Source organism: Elephantulus edwardii, unplaced genomic scaffold (genome assembly GCF_000299155.1).
Source record: "Elephantulus edwardii isolate Elephantulus edwardi_28Jun2011 unplaced genomic scaffold, EleEdw1.0 scaffold00246, whole genome shotgun sequence".
Classification (NCBI taxonomy): domain Eukaryota; kingdom Metazoa; phylum Chordata; class Mammalia; order Macroscelidea; family Macroscelididae; genus Elephantulus; species Elephantulus edwardii.
In genome coordinates, this window is record NW_006399996.1 from 3,460,565 (window position 1) to 3,482,544 (window position 21,980).

At 40.4% G+C, this 21,980-nt stretch overlaps 2 protein-coding genes across 2 annotated transcripts in view; one reads left to right on the top strand and one right to left on the bottom strand.

Annotated features, from left to right (window-relative positions):
• CTC1 (CTS telomere maintenance complex component 1) overlaps positions 1-11,572 on the bottom strand; it is a 34,565-nt gene extending 22,993 nt beyond the window's left edge. The window contains exons 1-2 of the mRNA XM_006899183.1: positions 11,552-11,572; positions 4,971-5,134 (exon numbers count right to left, since the gene is read on the bottom strand). Of these exons, the coding sequence (XP_006899245.1) occupies positions 4,971-5,134; positions 11,552-11,572 (185 nt within the window). The remainder of the gene's footprint in view (positions 1-4,970; positions 5,135-11,551) is intronic.
• A 125-nt stretch (positions 11,573-11,697) lies between these two features.
• On the top strand, positions 11,698-21,313 carry LOC102860059 (hydroxysteroid dehydrogenase-like protein 2-like). Its single transcript, XM_006899184.1, has 3 exons — positions 11,698-11,703; positions 20,135-20,350; positions 20,549-21,313. The coding sequence occupies exons 1-3, from the start codon at positions 11,698-11,700 to the stop codon at positions 21,311-21,313; spliced, it is 987 nt and encodes a 328-aa protein (XP_006899246.1).
• Positions 21,314-21,980: the final 667 nt, after the last annotated feature.

A 21,980-nucleotide genomic window follows, 5' to 3' on the forward strand; every position in this document is an offset into this window, starting at 1 on the left:
AACTTTGAATAGGCTTGAAGTTTCTCCAAAATGGCTGACTTATTTTTCAGTTATTCCATAATGCCAGAATTTTGATATGCAGATCTTCCTTTAATTAATTTCTGACCTCTAAGACCACTAGGCACATATCTGTGGAAGACTAACAGTTCTGAATTCGAGATTTCCTGGAAATCACAATCCTCCAGCAAGATAAGTTGACAGATAGCTCTCCATCCAGGAGCTTTTCTCACACTGCTGTTGTTTTTGTTATTATGTGCTGTTGAGTCACTTGTGACTCATAGCGACCTTATGTACAACAGCCCTAAACCCTGCTCTATCCCTTGCCAATCTTATTGTCTCTGACACACCTATTCCCATTACCCCAGTGACAGAATCAATCCACCTCATCTAGAGTCTTCCTCTCCTGTGCTGTCCGCCTACCCTCCCAAGCATGACATCCCTCTCCAGGGACTGATCCCGCCTTGTAACATGTCCAAAGTATGTCAGACAGAGCTTCAGAATCCTTGCCTCCAAGGAGCAGCCTGGCTTCACCCTCTACAGGACAAACCTGTTCGTTCTCCTGGCAGTCCATGGTATATTCAATACTCTTCTCCAGCACCACAGCTCAAAGGCATCAACTCTCTTTCAATCATCTCTAGTCATTGTCCAGCTCTCTGATGCATAGCAAGTAATGGCAAAGACCATGGCCTGTATCACGTGCACCTTAGTCTCCAGACTGACATCGTTGCTCTTCAGTACCTTGGACAGGTCTCTGACAGTAGACTTTCCCAATGCAATTCGTCTTTTAATTTCCTGGCTGCTAGTACCAAGGAGTGTTGACTGTCGAGCCAAGCAAACTGAAGCTGTCAATACACTCAATCTCTTCACCATCTATCATGATGCTGCCAATTCACCCAGTGGTGAGAATCTTTGTTTTCTTGATGTTGAGCTTCAATCCATATTGAAGGCTGTAGTCCTTGACCTTCTGCAGCAAGCACTTCAGGTCCTCCTCAGTTTCAATAAGGAGGGTATGTCATCTGCATACCACAGATTGTTGATGAATCTATCTCCAATCCTTATGCCACACTTCTACTCATAGAGCCCAGCCTCCCAGATGATCTGTTCTGCATATAGATTCAAAAGATATGGTGATAGGACAGATCCTTGATGCAGATCCTTCCCAATTTTGAACCATGCAGTGTTTCCATGCTCTGTTCTACAACTGCCTCCTGGTCTAAGTATAAGTTTTGCATAAGCATAAGTGTACTCAAATTCCCATTCTTCTTAGAGTAAGCTGTCTCACACTAGAAAGATAATTTTCAGTAGAGAGTTCAGTCTGTGCTTAAGTAAGTAAGGAATTAAATATTAAGAGTCATGGACGTGAGAAAGGATTGAAGGACAAATAAGGGAAACAGTCTCATTGACTAAAATGAAGAGTTAAGCAGTAAAAGAAAAAGCCTTATGGTAAGAGTGCCCTTAGAAATTACTCTGGTTAGAAAAAGAAAGATCTTAAAATAAAATTCCATTTATTATCAAATAGGAAAAAGAAATAACTAATAGAGTTTTTTAAATAGTGTAAATACTAGATTTCACAAAGGTTTAAGATACAGGTACATAACCTTGATACAGAAATGTGGGGTCAAGATTGGTGGACGATTTATCAATAATCTGCGTTATGCAGATGACACAACCCTGCTTGCTGAAACTAAAGAGGACCTGAAGCACCTGCTGCAGAGCGTCAAGGACTGCAGCCTCCAATATGGATTGAGGCTCAATGTCAAGAAGACAAAGATTCTCACCACTGGACCAATTGGCAGCATCAGGATGGATGGTGAAGAGATTGAGATTGTACACAGCTTTAGCTTGCTTGGCTCCACAGTCAACACTCTTGGCACCAGCAGCCAGGAAATTAAAAGGCGCATTGCCATGGGAAAGTCCGCTGTTAGGGACCTCTCCAAAGTACTGAAGAGCAATGGTGTCTCTCTGGAGACTAAGGTGTGTCTGATACAGGCCATGGTCTTTGCAATCACTTGTTATGCATCAGAGAGTTAGACAATGACCAAGGAGGATAGAAGGAGAATTGATGCCTTTGAGCTGTGGTGCTGGAGAAGAGTATTGAGAATACCATGGACTGCTAGGGAAAACAAACAGATTTGTCCTGGAAAGGGTTAAACCAGGTGGCTCCTTGGAGGCAAGGATTCTGAGGCTCTGTCTAACATACTTTGGACATGTTGTGAGGAGAGACCGGTCCTTGGAGAAGGACATCGTGCTTGGGAGGGTGGAGGGATAGCACAGGAGGAGAAGGCCCTCTATGAGGTGGATTGATTCAGTGACTTGGATAATCGGGATGGGAGTGTCAGAGACAGTGCGATTGGCACAGGACAGGGCAGGGTTTAGGGCTGTTGTACACAGGGTCACTATGAGTCGCAAGTGACTTGACGGCACATAACAACAACAACAACCACCTTGATACAGCTCTATTGCATGTGAGTACATTTCTACAGTTCTACTGGAAATTAATGTGGAGGTAGGTGGTAAAGTTGATGGTGTGCTGTGGTCTTCTAGCTATGCTGTTCAAAATTGCTTTCCTGGGCCACTGCCTTTGACTTTAGCCACATGGCTGCATAAGAACATGAACATAGGGTATATGTACAACTGATAGGGGAGCTCTAGTAGCTTAGTGGAAGGAACTGCTCTGTCAATCCACTTGCTATGCATCTCAGAGTTGGATAATGAATAAGGATGACAGACAGAAGAACTGATGCCTTTGAATTGTGGTGTTAGAGAAGAGTGCTGAATATCCCATAGACTACTAAAAGAATAAATAACTGTATCTTAGAGAAAGTGCATCCAGAGTGTTCTTTGGAGGCAAAGATAATGAAGCGTCATCTCACATTTTTTTGGCATTTGTTGTTATGTGCCATTGAGTCACCTGTGACTCATAGCAACCCTAGGTACATTTGCTCTGAACCTTGTCCTATCCTAAGCCAATTCCATTGTCTCTGATAGATCTAATCCCTTTTCTCCAGTCACTGAGTCAATCCATCTCATCCGCTTCTGTGCTGTCCCTCCATCCTTCCAAGCATGATGTCCTTCTCCAAGGACTCATCCCTCCAGGCCAACATGCCCAAAGTATGTGAGAAGGAGCCTCAAAATCCTTGCCTCTAGTGAGCAGCCTGATTTTACCCTCTCCAGGATAGACCTGTTTGTTCTCTTGGCAGTCCACAGTATGTTCAACACTCTTCTCCAGCACCACAACTCAAAGGCATTGATCCTTTTATCATCCTTAGTTACTGTCCAGCTCTCAGATGCATAGCAAGTAATTGCTAAGGCTATGGCCTGCAACAGGTGCACCTTAATCTCCAGACTGACACTGTTGCTCTTCAGTACTCTAGAGAGGTCCCTGACAACAGATTTTTCCCAATGCAATTTGTCTTTTGATTTCCAGACAGCTAGTGCCAAGACTGTGGAACCAAGCAAGCTAAAGTTATTAACAATCTCAGTCTCTTCTCCATCTATCATGAAGCTCCCAACTGGCCCGACGGTAAGAATCTTTGTCTTCTTGATGTTTAGATTCAATCCATATTGAAGACAATCATTGACCTTCTGTAGCAAAAAACTCATGTTCTCAGTTTTAGCAAGCAAGACTGCATATGCAGAATGATTCAGAAATCATCAAAAGAAGATGGAGGGAATACATTGTCACTGTACCAAAAATAATCGACCCTGAAAAATTTCTGAAAGTACTATATGAACAACAGCCAATGGTAATAAAGGAGGAAGGTGAAGCTGCAATGAAGGCATTCACAAAAATTAAGGCCACAAGAATCAGTGGGATACCGATTGACATGTTTCAACTAGCAGATGCAGCTCTGGATGCACTCACCATTCTATGGCAGAAAATTGGAGCCTGACTGACTAGAAGAGATCCATATTTGTTCCCATTCCAAGAAAGGTGATCCAACAGAATGTGGAAACTATCAAACTATCATTCAATAAAATTAATATCATATGCAAGCAAAATGCTGCTGGAAGATCATTAAAAAATGACAAGAACATACATAGATGCATAGATAGGGAACTTCCAAAAGTTCATGCAGGACTTAGAGGAGTTTATGGCACCAGGGATATCACTGCTAATGTCAGAGAATGAATACCAGAAGAATGTATGTTGAGGGGTAGTGGACTGCTTTTGAAAGAGGCCAGCAACTTGACAGAGAATTCTACAGTCTGGCAGAAGGGGATGTGTTCAGACCATTGTGTCCTTCCCTTAGCAAGTTTCTCTCATTCTTTCATTTGCTTTTTTCCTAACTATAAGTGATATTATAGAATGACTTGAGTCCCCCCAAAAAATGTGTGTTGTTAATTCTAACCTGTGGTTATAAGTCCATCTGAAAATGGGTTTTCTTTGTTATATCATTGTGGCAGTATTAGTGTGAGGTATGTCTTAAATCAATCTCTTCTGAAATAAAAAGAGCTTTATGTGCAAGCAGACATGGAGGAAGAAAGATGTCATGTCACATGATGATTATGAGAAATTAAGGAATAGAAGTTGAAAAAGACTCAAGGATTTTGTCCTAGAGGGGACAGAAAATAAGAAGCTTTCTAAGAGCCTACACCCTGAATTTGGACTTCCAGCCTCTTAAAAAGGGAGCTCTGGTGGCCTAGTGGCAAGAAGCTGCACTGAAATCCCAAAGGCATGCAGTTTGAGGCCATCACCTACTCCATGGGAGAAGAATGGGCAATCTCCTCCCTTGTGATTAACTGCCTTTGAAAACATGCTGGAGGGTCAGCTATGGGTTGGTATTGAATCTATGGTACACAACAAGCCTCCTAATGTGTGAGAGAATAAATTTGTTTGCTATAAAAAAAATTGTTTGCCATAACAACTCAATTATGATGTATCTGTTATACAAGCACTAGATAACTAAGGTAAAGTACTTACTTTTAAAACGCAAATTCAACCTCCTAAGCCCACCTCCCCTCCTTACCTGTAGCTGAGGGGCAGTGTAAGAGCTGGGTTGCTTCCCTGGGACAACCAGACTGTCTTCACACACTCAATTACCAACTGAGTCAACTGGATGTTGGGCTCCTTGCCCAGTGGACACAGGGTCTCTTGGATGAAGTCCTGGGCAGCCTCAAGCCACTTCTGCTCCTGAAGAAAGTAAATTGGATTACATATCTTTCTGATCATTCTGTCCACAAAGGAAAATGTTACGTGCTGTAGATTTAGAACCAACACATAGCTGACCCTCCGGCATGTTTTCAGAGGCTGTAAACAGTATAGAAGGAGACTGCTTCTTTTTCTCCCTTAGAGTAGCTGGTGGATTTTTTTTAAATCATTTTTTTAATTTTAATGAACATTTACAAAGACTTTACATTTCCATTCATTCATTGTTGCACTTTTTTCCCTGCTCCCCCACCCCATGGTCTAGTTCTAAAGCCAGCAAGTTCAAAAGTAAGAGTGGTTAAAATTACTTTGGAAAAAAATCTATTACATTTCCCTCTTAGAATAAAACATAGAGTGTTGTTAAGAGCTGTTAAGTGGTGTAACCACTGTGGAAGGCGGTATGGCACTTCCTCAAAAAGTTGCAAATAGAGATACCATTTGACCCAACAATTCCACTACTGGGACTATACCCCAAAGAGACGATAACTGACATCCAAGCAGATATATGTACACCCATGTTTACTGCAGCTTTGTTCACAATAGCAAGGAGTTGGAAACAACCTAAGTGTCCATCAACAAATGAATGGCTAGAGAAGCTGTGGTATATTCACACAATGGAATACTATGCTGCATTGAAAAACAAGGAACTCATCCAATATTATTCAAAATGGTTGACTCTGGAGAACATTATGCTGAGTGAAATATCCCAGTCACAAAAGGACAAATACTGCATGGTGCCACTGTTGTAAAACAGGACTGACATCGGGGTTGGGGGGAGACTGAGAAAGATGGGGTCAATAATATATACTGCATTGAAACAGATGAGGGAGAAAACTGTTTAAAAGGGATATGTGATTAGGTATTTTTGTCATGATAGGAGTCCAGAGCGAAGGCTGCATAGTGCAGTGTACCTGGGGGAGGGTTTGTAAAACAATGAAAGAATTTTTCTTTTACTTTTCCAAGAAGGTAATGTCCTAGGAGGGAGGGTTTGGAGGGGAGAAAAGTGCAACAAGGAATGAATGAATGGATGGAAACCCAAAGTCTCTGTAAATTTTCATTGAAATTAATAATAATACATTTTTTAAAAGAAGGGCTGTCAAGTTGGCCCCAACTCACAGCAATCCCATGTACAACAGAAATAAGATATATATATGTTGTCGTTGTTGTTAAGTGCCATTGAGTTGCACTCATAGCGACCCTATGAAGCAAGTCCTCAACCCCTGTGTGTCTTTCATCCTCTCTCCAGGTTCACAGGGTTTCTGGAGGCAAGCTATTATGGAAGTGGATGCCACTCCTCCTTCCAAGCTTGTTTTAATTGGGGAGCTCCACCCGATGTCCGCATTGGGTAACCAACCATTAACGCATTTGACACATCAGTGTCACGGTGTTCAGCCTCACAGCAACCACAAGTTACAGCTGTATGGAAACTTGTACACCAGGGCTATACAACCTGCCACTCCTCAAGATATATATGATATATAGGAGCATGCCCAACAATGGACACAATATGATTTTTAATCAATTGCAATTTTTCATTCAAATGTATATATCTGAATTCAATAAACTAAATGTATGTAAAATATAATTTCACTAGGTTTGTTTCCTATTCTGTCTTTTAAACTAAAATGTGGGATTCCTAGTTTATAGGCCATTTTTAAATACGTAATATAGATTCTGGACACATAGGCGTCATTATAAAAAAACTGTAGATCTTGGGGGAAAAACCCCAAAACCCTAATTATTTATACAGGATCAAAATGACAACAGCAAATCAAAAGATTAGAAAGAACTTCTGGGGGAAGAGAATTAATGGACAAACAACGCAAGGAAAGAAGGTGAGGGTGGTTGTACAACTCCAAGAATGTAATCCATGCCACTGAATCGCACATATAAAAGCCAATGACTTGGTTATGTTTTTCTCTGTATATTCATAACAACAAAATTTGTAAAATTTAAAATATCTCTCTATTTTTCTGAGTATGTGGCAGGCGAAATTTAAATTTTCCCAGTATTTATACTTTAAAAATAAAGCGAAATTGGGACGGGAGGGAAAAACTGTAGGGAAGGAAATCAACTTGGCCTACTTCTAGTGCCTTCTCTTTCACTGCCATTGATGCACACCTGACTCATAGCTGACTTTCTATTGGGTTTCTATGGCTGTAAATTGTATGGGAGGAGATGGTTGCTTTTTCTCCAGTTGAACTGCTAGAGGATTCATATTACCAGGGAGGCATGGCCTTTGGGTTAGCAGTGCAACTCCCTAAGGACAAACCATTAGACAGCTATTTTATTATTATTATTAATTTTATGAAAGTTTAAAGAGACTTTGGATTTCCATTCATTCATTGTTGCACTTTTCTCCCTGCCCACCCACTTCCCTCCAATTCACTCTTCTCTTCAAAGAGAAGTAAAAGTAAAAATTAACTTTCTCATATTTCAATGCAGTATACATTGTTTATTCCCTTTCTCAGTCTTCCCTCAACTCCGATGTCAGTCCTGTTTTACAACAGTGGCCCTATGCAATATTTGTCCTTTGTGACTGAGATATTTCACTCAGCATAATGTCCTCCAGGGTCACTCATTTTGTATATTTCATGAGTTCCTTGTTTTTCAATGCTGCATAGTATTCTATTGTGTGAATATACCACAGCTTCTTTCTTCATTCGTTTGTTGATGGGCACTTGGGTTGTTTCTAACTCTTTGCTATTGTGAACTAAGCTGCAATAAACATGGGTGTGCATATATCTACTTGGGTGGCAGTTATGGTTTCTTTGGGGTATATATTTCCAGTAGTGGAAATGCTGGGTCAAATGGTATTTCTATTTGCAACTTTTTGAGAAAGCGTCATACAGCCTTCTATAGTGGTTGCACCATTTTATACTCCCACCAACAGTGAATAAGTGTTCCAGTTTCTCCGCAACCTTGTCAGCATTTGATGTTTGCTGTTCCATTAAATTTTGCTATTCTTACTGGGGTGAGATGATATCTCATAGTTGTTTTGATTTGCATCTCTTAGAGCTAGGGATTTTGAACATGTTGGCCATCTGAATGTCTTTGCTGAAGTGTCTGTTCATATCCTGTGCCCATTTTTCAATTGGGTTATTTACCTTTATCTTATTGTGGTGCTCGAGTATACTATAAATTCTAGATAAAAGTCCCTTATCTGACATGTCATTACCAAAGATTTTTTTCCCAGTCTGTGACTTCCCTTTTTACCCTGTTGGAGAAGTTTTTGGATGTGCATAGGGATTTGATTCTTAGAAGGTTCCATTCACCTATTTTATCCTCTCCTGGTTGTAGATCAAATAGCTATTTTAAAACTTTGATAGAGTTCAATGGTGCTCAGGGGGCAGGCCCTTGTTTTTCTTGATTCTCAATGCAACTTCTAAGTCATTATAGCTTTCCATTCTTCCTAGACACCTCTATGAACCTTCTGGCTAGTTGGTTACATTCAAAGATTCTGTAGCAGCTTAAAGAACCAGTCTTTAAACTTAGATAACTTCAGCATCTTGTTCATGTCCAATCCAACTGACCTTCACCTTCACCTGAAATACTCCCAAGATCAGGGATGTAAATACTAGAAAAGGTCATTATTCAGAAATGCACTGTTGTTGTTAGGTGTTATTGAGTGAGTATTACCCATAGCAACCCTATGAACAAGAGATCTGAACCCTGCCCTATCCTATGCCATCCTCACACTTCCTGACACATTAGAGCCCACTGTGGCAGTCAGCATGTCAATCCACCTGGTTAAGGGTTTTCCTCTCCTTTGCTGACCCTCTGCTTTTCTGAGCACCATGTCCCTCTCCAAGGAACAGCCCCTCCTAGCAACATGCCCAAAGTACGTGAGGTGATGCTTTATTAGTTTTGCCTCCAAAGAGCCCTCTGGATGCACCCTCTCCGAGACATATTTGTTTATTCTTTTGGCAGTCCATGGGATGTTCAATACTTTTCTCAAAAATGTACTACCAGTATAATAAAAACCTAGATTCTTATATATTTGTATCTTCACTTTCTTTAAGATCTAATTTTTCTGATGGCTTATCCAATGATTTTTTTTTAACTGGCTCACTGACTACTGTTTGGAAGCAGGAGTGGCAAGCAGGAGTGGCATCCTCTTCCAAAATAGCTTGCCACTGGAAACTCTATGAAAGTAAAAGAAACAATGAAAGTTATACAAAAGTTCAGGTCTTTTGTTCATAGGGTCATTATGAGTCGTCTACAACTCAATGACACTTAACAACAATGACTACTATTATTTTCAAAGTAGTAGTACTACAATCTCAGAACCAGACTTATGAGTACAAATTCATGGATGTCATGTCCTGAATGAGAATCATGGAGACAGAGGAAGACTTAGGGTCTGCATTTTAATAAAATTTTCCAGACAAAACTAATATAGGTTAAAATCTGAGAACACTACACAATTCCCCTAAACTATTTAATCTACGGATACAGTGACTGGAGCAACAGGGGTTGATGTGTTGGAATTAGTGAGTCTGGCCCAGGACATGGCAGGGTTCAGAGCTGTGTACATAGGGGTCACCATGGGTCGCAGCAACTCAACAGCACATAACAACACTGTCAAACTGGGTTTCATTTTTGGTGAGAGTTTACCAGACAGATTGGTTTTTCATTCAAAAATTCACACATTTTTATTTATAACATTAATCATAATACCTAAAACATAGGCACACTCTTCAGACTTCCTCCATGTGATTTCCACTAATCCTTTTATCCTACTCCTTACTGTGTTTTGAGCTTTATCGCTAGGCAAATGCTGCCTTTTAAATCTTATATGGTTGACTATTCTAAAAAGATTGAGTGCCTCTCTCATGTTACTATTCATTTTTAAAATACCTGTGTGTTGTTTGGTTGAAAGCTGAGCCACAGGGGTGAGTTTTGTTCCAGGTATGAAGGGTGATTAAGAACCACAAACTTGGGGGTTCCACTAGTCTCTCTCAGACCATTAAGCTGTTATGTTTAGTTTTTACCGTTTTCCCATATTTCCCATCTACACCCAGCATGTTCATCCAAGACTTTCTACTGTGATCCTTTTTAGAGGTGTCAGAGGTAGAAGCTGGGCTCCATCTAGTTCTTCTGGTCTCAGGATTGTGGAGGCTGAGGTTTGCATGGCACATTAGTCCTATGGACTGTTTCTATGCATCTTTGATTTTCTTCCCTCTTCTTTATTCTGGGCAGGCAGAGACCAAGAGCTGTACCTTGGATGCAGTCACTCTAGTCATTACTCTTCAGAGCTGAATGCAGAATATTGTTTTTGTGGATTGTGTTATGCCAAGTGACTGTGACATCCCTCTATGGTCGCAAAGCCTAAAGGAAGACAGCAATCATTCCCTCGGGGCATTTCATTGTGATTATTTATATAGCTTTGCCCCATGTTGGCTCTGCTATATATACATGGAGGTACCATACATGCCTAATACAGAAGTTATCAAAAACTTCACTCCTATCAAATTGACAAGAGCAATTTCAATTTACTTGGCTCCACAATAAACAGGGAGCTCTGGTACTCTAGTGGTATAAAGCTGCAGAAGCAATTCCCAAGAGACATGGTGTTAATCTACCAGCCTCTCCGCAAGGAAAAAGTATGCAGTCTCCTCCTCGCCTGTGAATTACTGCCTCTGAAAATCCGTTGACCCTCCAGCTAGACCCCAGCTATGGATCAATTCCACTCTCTGGTATACCACAACAATAACGACAATAAATATCTAAGGCTACAGCAGTCGAAAAATCAATACGTGTTGCATTAGGAACATCTGCTGGCAAAGGCATCTCCAAAATGCTAGCGCGCAACCATATTAGTGTAAAGACTAAGGTAGACCTAATTCAAACCACGATCTTCTCAAGTATTTCCTATGTATCTGAAAGTTGGTCAATGAGTAAGGATGACAGAAGAATCTATGCTTTTGAATAGTGGTGTTGCAGCAGAGTACTGAATACTCACGAACTGCCAAAAGAACAAGAGTGTAACCTGGGCAAGAATGGAGACACTTCGTCTCACATCCTTTGGGCATCTTGTCAGGAAGGACCACTTTCGGAAAAGACATCATGCTGGGGAAAGCAGAGGGTCAGAGAAAGAGAGGAAGACCTTCAACAAGATAGGCAATCTCTTCCCGCATCTCTGGCACACAACAACAGCTTCATCCAGTTTCCTCGTAGGAATTCAAGAGAGAGAAATGATGCGGATTTACAGCTCACAGCGAGCGCTGGCTAAATAGGAGTATTCGTACACAGAATACGTAGGAACCATCTGTCTCACAAGGCGCCCTCAGGAAGTGCCAAAGAGTGGTCGAAGTCGAAAGGCAAGTCAAAGGGAACCGGGGTGGGTGGGGCGAAGGCAGGGGATACGGAGCGGTGAACAACACTTACAGAGATTGTTACCGGAGCCCGAGCATCAGCCATGCCGCGGCCGAGTTACCGCCTTCAGGAGACGCGCGCGAGGCAGCCGCCGCGGAGACTCACGGGTGACGCGCCTATAATGTCACTAGGGTGCGTCCTGCGCTCCTCCGGGTAACTTCCGGCTCTAAATGGCGGTATTTAGTTACCGCCCGCTGGGTTTAAGTTCATAACACCTCTTTGGAACACTGCGAAATCTTGCCATGCTCACATTCTCTGCTGTACGTAAACCCATTGTTGTACCCACTGCCTTTCCAAGTATCATGTCCGTTTCCAAAGACTCTTGATAACATGTCCAAAATAAATGAGATGAAATCTCACCTTCCTAGCTCCTAAGATGTTTATTCTGTTGGTGGTCCATGGTATAGTCAATATTGTTTGCTAATACTTCAAAGTCATTATTTCTTTTTCAGTCTTCCCTATTCGTTATCCAACTTTCACATGCTTTTAAAGCAATTGTAACAACTATAGTTTGGAACTGGCTACTTGGTGCCAAGAGTGTTGACTGTGGAGCCAAGAAAACTAAAGCTGTGAACAATCTCAATCTCTTCACTATCCATTCTGATGCTGCCAATTGGTCCAGTGGTGAGAATCTTTGTCTTCTTGACATTGAGCCTTAATCCATATTGGAGTCTGCAGTCCTTGACCCTCTGCCTGCAAGTGCTGAAGACCTGAAGGTCCTCCTCAGTTTCAGCAAGGAGGGCTGTGTCATCTGAATAACGCAGACTGTTGATAGATCTTCCACCAATCCTGACCCTACATCTCTCCTCATAGAGCCCAGCCTCCCGGATAACCTGTTCTGCATACAGGTTGAAAAGGTGTGGAGACAGAACACATCCCTGGCATAAGCCCGTCCCAATTTTAAACCATGCAGTGTTTCCTTGCTCTGTTCTGACGACTGCCTCTTGGTCCAAGTATACGTTTCTCATTAGCACGATCAAGTGTTCTGGGATTCCCATTCTTCTCAGAGTCAGCCATAGTTTGTTATGATCCACACAGTCAAACGCCTTTGCATAGTCAATGAAACACAGATATATAATACTCTTGGCACCACTAGCCAGGAAATTAAAAGATGTATTGCGATGGGAAAGTCTGCTGTTAGGGACCTTTCCAAACTTCTGAAGAGCAATAGTGTCTCTCTGAAGACTAAGGTGCATCTGATACAGGTCTAAAGATGAAGAGGCTGCCTGAATCTTTTTAAATCAACTTCTCTCCTAATAGGTGGATCTAACTCTCAACAAATTCTTTTCCGTTCAATCTGAGAAACAAAATTATGTTCTCTGAGTTGTGCATTTGTTTCCTGCTAGCCTATCAGAGGGATTCGTCCTTGTTTTGAATTGAGTAGTGGAGCAAGCCTAGGAATCCCACCTTTGAGGAAGGAGCATCAAAATACCTCCCCATTGGGCCTAATTAGCCTGCAGTTCTGGTTTAGCCTGGTTACCGGAGTGAACTGAGACACTTCTGCAACTGTCAATAAAGTAATAAGTAATTAGCTTTTTATTATATCCTTTAATAACATGAAACTAAATATTATTTCTAAAAAGACTCTCTTTTGGAACTAATGGATACAGTAATAGAAGATACTCTTTTACAGTGTCCTGCATTACTGTAAGACTAATAGATTATAATACCTTAATGGGGGAAAAAGGACTATCTCTTAATTTAGCAGCAGTAGTGTTATCTTTCTTAACAAACTGCAATTTTTTTAATATCGTCTTTTATTTGTAATTGTGGTTTTAGTGAAAGTTTACAGAGATTGTTTTCTTTCATTCATTCATTTGTACACATTTTCCCCCTCTCCCTCCCCCAGTTCACTTTGTAAAGTTTGTCGTTCTCCAGATTGTTAATTGTCATACATATAATGTCTGATCTTCCATTCCTTTCAGATTGTCTTTCCCTTCACCTATTCTAGTGTGGCGTTCATTATCTAGCCATTCTTTGCCTGCTGCCCCTGCCCTGTCCATCCTCTTGTTATGAGAGGTCTTATGCCAGTATTTGTTCTTTTGTGACTAAGATATTTCACTCAGAATTATGTCTTCCATGCTCAACGTTGTACAGTGTTTTATGAGTTTACTGTTTTTTAGTATTCTATTTTTAATATTCCATTGTGTAAATGAACTGCAGTCTATCTAGTCATTTGTTGGTAGGCACTTAGGCTGCTTCTCTCTCTTTGCTGTTATGAACAATGCTACAATAAATGTGTTGCCCTTCAATATCTTCATAAAACCTTTGTGTTGCTTTTTCTTGTCTGTTGTTGTTATTAGATGCTGTTGAGTCGAGTATGACTCATAGATACCCTATGAACAACAGATCTGAATCCTATTCTATCCTGTGCCATCCTCACAATCTGCAGCATCTTCAAGCTCATTGCTCCAGTCACTGTCAATCTACCTGATTGAAAGTCTTCCTCTCCTTTGCTGTCCCACCACCTTCCCAATCATGATGTCCCGCTCCAATGAATAGCCTCTCCTAAAAACATGCACAAAATATGTGAGATGAAGCTTTGTCGTCTTTGCCTCCAGGGAGTATACTGGCTGCATTTTGTCCAAGACATTACGTTTGTTCTTTTGGCAGTCTATGAGATATTCAGCACTCTTCTCCAACACCACAATGCAAACGTATCAAACTTTCAGGTGCATAGCAAGTGACTGAAAACACTATGGTCTGAATCATGTATACATTAATCCTCAAACTGACATTATTACTCCTCAATAATTTGAGTGGTCCCTGACAATAGATTTTCCAAGTGCAATACGTCTCCTGATCTCCTGATTGCTAGTTCCAAGTGGATTGTGGATCCAAGTAAGATGAAGTTATTGACAGTTTCAGCCTTCCCTCTGTCTATCATGATGTTGCCTATTGTTCCACTGGCTTGGATTTTTGTGTTCTTGACGTTCAGATGCAATCCATATTGAAGGCTGCAGTCTGCTCTTCTGCAGCAGGTGCTTGAAGTTCTCCTGACTTTCAACAAACAAGGTTGAATCAACTGCATAATGAAGGCTATTGATAAGAATTTCTCCTATCCTGATGCCACATTCTTCTTTATAGAGTCTTCTTGTTGTTATGTGCCATTAAGTTGCCTGCAAATCATAGCAACCCTATGTACAACAATTCTGAATCCTACTCTATTCTGAGCCAACCTTATTGTCCCTGACCACTTACCCCCATTACCCCAGAAGCTGAGTCAATCCATCTTACAGAGGGTCTTCCACTGTCTCTCCACCCTCCCAAGTGTAATATCCCTCTCCAAGGACTGGTCCCTCCTTACAACATGTCCAAATTATGTCAGATGGAGCTTCAGAATACTTCCCTCCAAGAAGCAGCCTGGTTTCACCCTCTCTAGGTCAAACTGTTTGTTCTCTTAGCAGTACATGGTATATTCAATGCTCTTCTCCAGCACCACAGCTCAAATGCATCAATTCTTCTTCTATCATCCCTAGTCATTGTTCAACTTTCTGATGCACTGTATGTAATTGTGAAAACCATGGCCTGGATAAGGCTCACCTTAGTCTCTGGACTAACATTGCTTTTCAGTACTCTGGAGATGTCCCTGACAGCAGACTTTCCCAAGGCATTCATTTCCCTTTTGATTTCCTGACTGCTGGTACCAAGAGCATTAACTGTGGAGCCAAGCAAACTAAAGCTGTTAACAATCTCAATATCTTCACCATCTATCATGACGATACTCATCAGCCCAGTGGTGAGAATCTTTGTATTTTTTTTTTAATCTTTGCATTCTTGATGTTGAGCTTTAATCCATATTGAAGGCTACAGTGCTTGATGTTCTGGAGCAAGTGTTTCAGGTTCTCCTCAATTTCAGCAAGCAAGGTTGTGTCATCATCTGCATAGCACAGGTTGTTGATGAGTCTTCCTCCAGTCCTGATGCCACATTCTTCCTCATAGAGTCTAGCCTCCCATGTGATCTATTCTGCATATAGATTGAAATGGTATGGATATATAATGCATCCCTGGCATACATCCTTCCCAATTTTAAACCATGCAGTGTTTCCTTGCTCTGTTCTGATGACTGCCTCCTGGTCTAAGTATAGCTTTCGTATAAGCACAATCAAGTATTCTGTGATTCCCATTTTTCTCAGAGTTAGCCACAGTTTATTGTGATCCACACAGTCAAATGCCTTTTCATAGTTAATAAAACACAGATAGATATTCTTTTGGTACTCTCAGCTTTCAGCCAAGAGCCATCAAACATTAGCTGTAATATCCCTAATACCATGGCCTCTTCTAAATCCAGCCTGGACATCTGGCAGTTCTCTGTTGATGTGTTGTTGTAGTTGTTTTTAGATAATTTTCAGCAGAATCTTGCTTGCATGTGATATTAATATTGCTAGATAATTTCCTCCCTCTGTAGAGTCTCCCACTCATAGAGTCTAGCTTCTCACATAATCTCAGCATGCAGATTAAATAGGTATGGAGAAAAGATATAACCCTGATGCATATCTTTCCTAAGTTTAAACCATGCAGTATTCCCTTCCCTTGCTCTGTTCTCAACAATCTCTTGGTCTAGGTTTAGGTTTCACACCAGAAATTTAAGTGTTTGGAATTTCTATTTACCTCAACTTTAGCCATAGTTTACTATGATATGCACAGTCTTTGCATAGTCAATAAAGCACAAATAAACATTCTTGTAGTATTCTTTGCTTTCAGCTAGGATCCATCTGACATCAGTAATGATATCACAAAGATGCCGTAGTCTCTTCTAAATTCAGCTTAAATGTCTGGCAGTTCTCTGTGTACTGTTTTAGCCATTTAAAAATGATCCTCAGCATATTGCTAAATCCTTTTTTGTTGCCATTTTTTATCTGTTCCTGAAATGACCAACACCTAAGTCTCCCCTTAAGCACACTATATGGATGGCACCAGTTACTTCCAAAATAAGACCAGATTATCTAGTCTGTAATAGATCACATGGAAAAGAGAAATTCTAGAAAAATTCCAAATATTCTAAAATAAATAAATCCTCATATTCGAATATCTTTTCCTTTTCCTATATTAGTCTCCCAGGGTTTCCAAAACAGAGAAACAGATTGGGAAGCTCTTTCTCCTGTAAGCTGTTGTTGTTTGCTATTGAGTTGGAACTGACCCATAGCTGATAGTTTTCAGAGGCAGTTAATCACATGGAAGGAGATTCCCCATCATTCTTCCAGAGCAGCTGATGGATTTGAACTGCATGCCTTTGAAATTACAGTACAGCTGCTTACCAGAGCCCCCTGTCACCTGTATACTGATATATAACAATAATACTTTTGCTGTGCCATCTCACCATGGTCTCTGACTATGGTTTTCAAGCAGCAGATCTGTAGCTTTGTGGCAACACTTTTGTTGGTCAACTAAGAATTGGAGTCCATGGACTGATTTAATTCTGATCCAGTCTCTTGTGTGCTCCTGCACGTGTGTGATTTATATGTTAAATACTTCTGGAAATCCTCAATATTTCTGTAGGAAGTAGTATCCATATCTGATGCTCTGTTTATATGATACTCCAAAAATGAGTGTGGATAGAGTTACCTATTGATGTGATAATTTCTGGTTCCTACACGTTGCTCTAGGGAACTCTGGTGACCAAATGGTAAGAAGCAATCCTGAAGGCACACAGAGGATAAAGATGAGCAATTTCCTCCAGTGCGATTAACTGTCTGAAAACCTGCCAGAGGATCAGCTATGAAAGCTAAGAGAGAGGTTTGCTAACAACTAGATGGTCCTCTATTACACATAAAGATGTGATCTTACAGGTCTTGGAAGCTTCCAAGCACCCAGAAAGTGGGCAGTAGTTCACTGTAGAGAACATTAGAAAGACTAGACAATGATAACAAAAGAGAACAACTGAGATGATGGGACTAAGAAAACTGCCAGGACCCTAAAACTGATTACAATAATGAGACTCATCCCTCAAGCAGGTGAACCTAGAGTAGCTATGACCTGAATATCAAGAGTCTGATGAACAAGCAACACAGGCATAAGGGTTCAGTAACAGACAGTGGCTAGCACATTCATGAAACTGACAAGGTATGTATTCCTGGCCACCTGATGTGGAGAATTGTTAAGACAATCCATGATAACAGCCACTATGGGCAAGAAGCTTTGAAACTGCATCTTTTTCCATTAAATCTAGTAAAAGGAATTGTAAAGTCGCCGAGGAAGTACAGAACCCAGTTCAGGTCAAGAAAGACAGTTTAATGAGGAGAAAGTGTTAGGCTGGCTTTTACACAGAAAACCAGCCCCTACTAAAAGTTACAGAGAAGTTTTATATTCTCTTCCAAGGAACTTGGGGAAGGGATGCTCACAGATGCTTTTTACGAAGTAGAGAAGTGGGCTGGGGGTCTTAAATAACTATTTCTGGGAAAGGAGGTAGAGCAGTTTCACATCCTTAACAGAGAAACAGCTACAGATACTGCTTCCTGTGATTGGATCATTTCAGTAACCATACTGGGAGAGGAAGGAAACGGCTCTGCAGTCCTAATAGGAATGAGCAAAATAATCAAGTAAGTGATTAAAAACTGTGAAGCATGTGTGTGTGTGTGTGTGTGTGTGTGTGTGTGTGTGTGTGTGTGTGTTCACAATAATCCTAACAAAACCTATTGCTGCCCTCTTGGCGAAGCAGTGCAACACTGTGATACTGTAGGAGTATATTATTACTATTTTCTCTTATAAAGAACTTATATACCTACTTGTCTTTATAGATACCTTTGCTGCTTGAGAAGAACTGAAAAAATTGGATGAAGTATGCAGAGAAGTTCTAAAAGAAATTATTCTTTAGTTTGGACTCCCTCAATCCATACAGTATGGTAGTGGGCCTGCCTTTATAGCTAAATTTGTCAAGGGCATCAATTGCAGATTACACAGTTTAGAGGCCTCAATGTGCAGGGAAAGTAGAGAGGATGAATCAGACATAAAAGAGCACTTTTGCTGAGCAATGTGAAGAAACACAAGAAACTTGGCTTAGCTTTCTCCCTGTGGCCTTAAAACTAAGGATTAGGGAATTAAGGAAGGGGAAACCTCAAGTTGAGTCCTTTTGACATGACCTATGACAGGTAAATTGCAATTAATCTAAAAGTTAAGAAAGCTCTGTAACAATGTGCAAACAAATCTCTGCCACAATATGAAAACAGAGCTCTGCAACAATATGCAAACAAAGTTCTGCAACAATATGCAAACAAAGCTATATCTGCTCCAGGAAAAAGTAGCAGCCCAACTCTTAGTCATTGAGACCAAGTATTGCTAAAGACTTAGTTAGAAGGAAACCAGTTGAATATAGAAATGGATAGGACTAAAAAAAAGAAAGAAATGAAATTGATAGGACTCTAATCAAATACATCTCTCTATGTAAACAGCTCTTAAACTTGAAGGAATTGGTCCTTCAATACATATCCAGAATTAAGCTGATCCTGCCTCCTTCCTGTTCTAACTCCGTCCCTACAGGTCCCTGATGCATCCAGCAAATCTTCAGAAAGCACCTGTAGACCCTCTGAGGATCTGAAGTTCCTGTTCAAGGAAAAGGCTGTCTTAAAGACCCCTCTGTCATGGCTGTGGGCCACAGGAGGATTCTATACATCACCTTTTAGCCTTACTTTGGAGACATTCTAAAGAGTATATATGACTAACACTCTAATTAGAAGGTATTGTCCTTTGAGTACACATTTCTAGAGTTAAGTGGGTTTTACTCTTTAGTCTTGCAAGAAAAAAAAAAGTTTTCAATTTCTCCCCTAGCTCATACCTGTGGAACTCATCAAGAGCACCAATACTATCAATGTCTCAATATCTCTAGGGTACATTTTAAATTTTTTCTCTTCTCTTACGTTCTCTAGCTTCCTGATTAATTATCCTACAGAAACTCTAAAGAATATTTATCAACATTACTGACGGTGTTTGCGCTTTTCTTTTTCTTCTTGCAGTCATTCTTTAGGATGAACGAACCTTCAAGTTACTTGGTCTACTCTAATGATTTATTCTTGTAGTATTCTAATCCTAGTGTCAGTACACAGTCCTTTAAAGAGAGGGACAAGATGAAATTCTCCCTTCTGACTTGCTTGATTTTTGCCCCCTTTCACAGTTGCTCTGATTCTAACTTCTTACTTAATATTTCCCAAGCAATCACTACTTGGAATAACCTAGCTCAGTGTTGAGTTTGCTGTCAACCCCCTTCAACAACAGAGCAAAGCCTTTCCACTACTTGTTAAAGCCAAGAACAATTGTTGCATCACCTAGCATGCACTTATATGGACTAGTTTTATTCTCCAACTCTCCAATACAGCCAGACTGTCCTGGACAAGCATAGCCGAAACAAGAAAGATTAGCAGTGGCTTCAAAGTATGGGTCAGTTCTGACTCAATGGTATACAACATGCCACCTTTCATAGCCTTTTCAAGAATGTTGTTGTTCAATACAACTATGAGATACCATCTCACCCCAGTAAGAATAGCAAAATTTAGCAGAACAGCAAACATCAAATGCTGGCGAGGTTGTGGAGAAACTGGAACCCTTATTCACCGTTGGTGGGAATGTAAAATGGTGCAACCACTATGGAAGGCTATATGGCGCTTTCTCAAAAAGTTGCAAATAGCAGCCAAGGATGGAGCAAATATTGTCATTGCTGCGAAGACAACCCAGGCACACCCCAAACTTCCAGGCACAATCTATACTACTGCTGAAGAAATTGAAGCAGCTGTTGGAAAAGCCTTGCCATGTATTGTTGATGTGAGAGATGAACAGCAAATCAGTGATGCAGTGGAGAAAGCAGTCCAGAAATTTGGAGGAATTGATATTTTGGTGAATAATGCCAGTGCTATTAGCTTGACCAACACATTGGGAGCACCTACAAAGAGAGTGGATTTGATGATGAATGTCAATACCAGAGGCACCTACCTTACATCTAAAGCATGTATTCCTCATTTGAAAAAGAGTAATATTGCTCATATTCTCAATCTCAGCCCTCCACTGAATCTGAATGCACTATGGTTCAAACAGCACTGTGCTTATACCATTGCTAAGTATGGTATGTCTATGTGTGTTCTTGGAATGGCAGAAGAATTTAAAGGTGAAATTGCAGTCAATGCATTATGGCCTAAAACAGCCATACACACTGCTGCTATGGACATGCTGGGAGGATCTGGTATTGAAAGCCAGTGTAGAAAAGTTGATATCATTGAAGATGCTGCATATTCCATTTTCAAAAAGACAAAAAATTTTACTGGCAATTTTATTATTGATGAAAATATCTTAAAAGAAGAAGGAATAAAAAATTTTGATGTCTATGCCATTAAACCAGGCCAGCCTTTGATACCAAATTTCTTCTTAGATGATGTCCCAGATGCTACTACCAAGAAAGTAGAATCACATGGTGATACTGCAGCTGTCAAAGACGGGAAGCAAGAGCGACAACCACAGCCACGTTCTGGACCTGTGGAAGAAACATTTCACATTGCCAAGAACTCTCTCAATGATGACCTTGTTAAAGCCACTCAAGCCGTCTATCAGTTCGAACTCTCAGGTGAAGATGGTGGAACATGGTTTCTTGATCTGAAAAGCAAAGGTGGAGTTGTGGGCTTTGGAGACCCTCCAAATCAGGCAGATGTGGTGATGAGTATGTCCACTGAAGATTTTGTAAAAATGTTTTCTGGGAAGCTAAAGCCAACATTGGCATTCATGTCAGGAAAGTTGAAGATTAAAGGTAACATGGCCCTAGCAATCAAATTGGAGAAGCTAATGAACCAGATGAATGCTAAACTGTGAAGAAAAGAAGAGAAAGGGGGAAAAATGCTGACCACTAAGCTCAACAAGTAAAAAGCGCAACTGTTCTAAATCTAAAGTTTGTTTTCTTCCCTGTTGAATTGTAAGGATACCTGCATATATGCTTTGGAAAAAAAAATGAAATTTCTATATATGTAAGACTTGAAACTGTAATTAAAACAGTTAGCTAATCAAACAGAAGCTTCACTAAGTGGATTTCTAAGACATTTTGATTTTTGTACGTTATGAGTTTTGTCCTCAGAGTCTTGTATCTCACTGACCGTTTTCTTCTAGGAAAATTGTAATGAGCAAATTAGTCAGGTTCGAGCAGTAGGCCACCTCACTGCTTCTTCCCAGGTAACATGAGGCTAGTCTGTTTAAAGGATTTTGTTTCGGATTATGCACTAATGAGAATCTTAATGATATTATGGATTTTATATGCCTATTTTAAAGAAAATCTACAGTGTATTTTCACAAAAATCATATCATAAAGTACTAATAAATACTATTTGTTAAAATGAAAAAAAAGTTGCAAATAGAGATACCATTTGACCCAGCAATTCCACTGCTGGGAATTTACCCTAAACAAACCATAACTGCCACTCAAGCAGATCTATGCACACCCATGTTTATTGTGGCGTTGTTCACAATAGCAAAGAGCTGGAAACAA

What these genes read in the sequence shown, in the direction of transcription:
- LOC102860059 (XM_006899184.1), top strand. An exon ending in TTGGAGGAATTGATATTTTG is followed by an intron (nt 20,351 to 20,548) that starts GTGAATAATGCC and finishes TGGTTCAAACAG; the next exon opens with CACTGTGCTTATACCATTGC.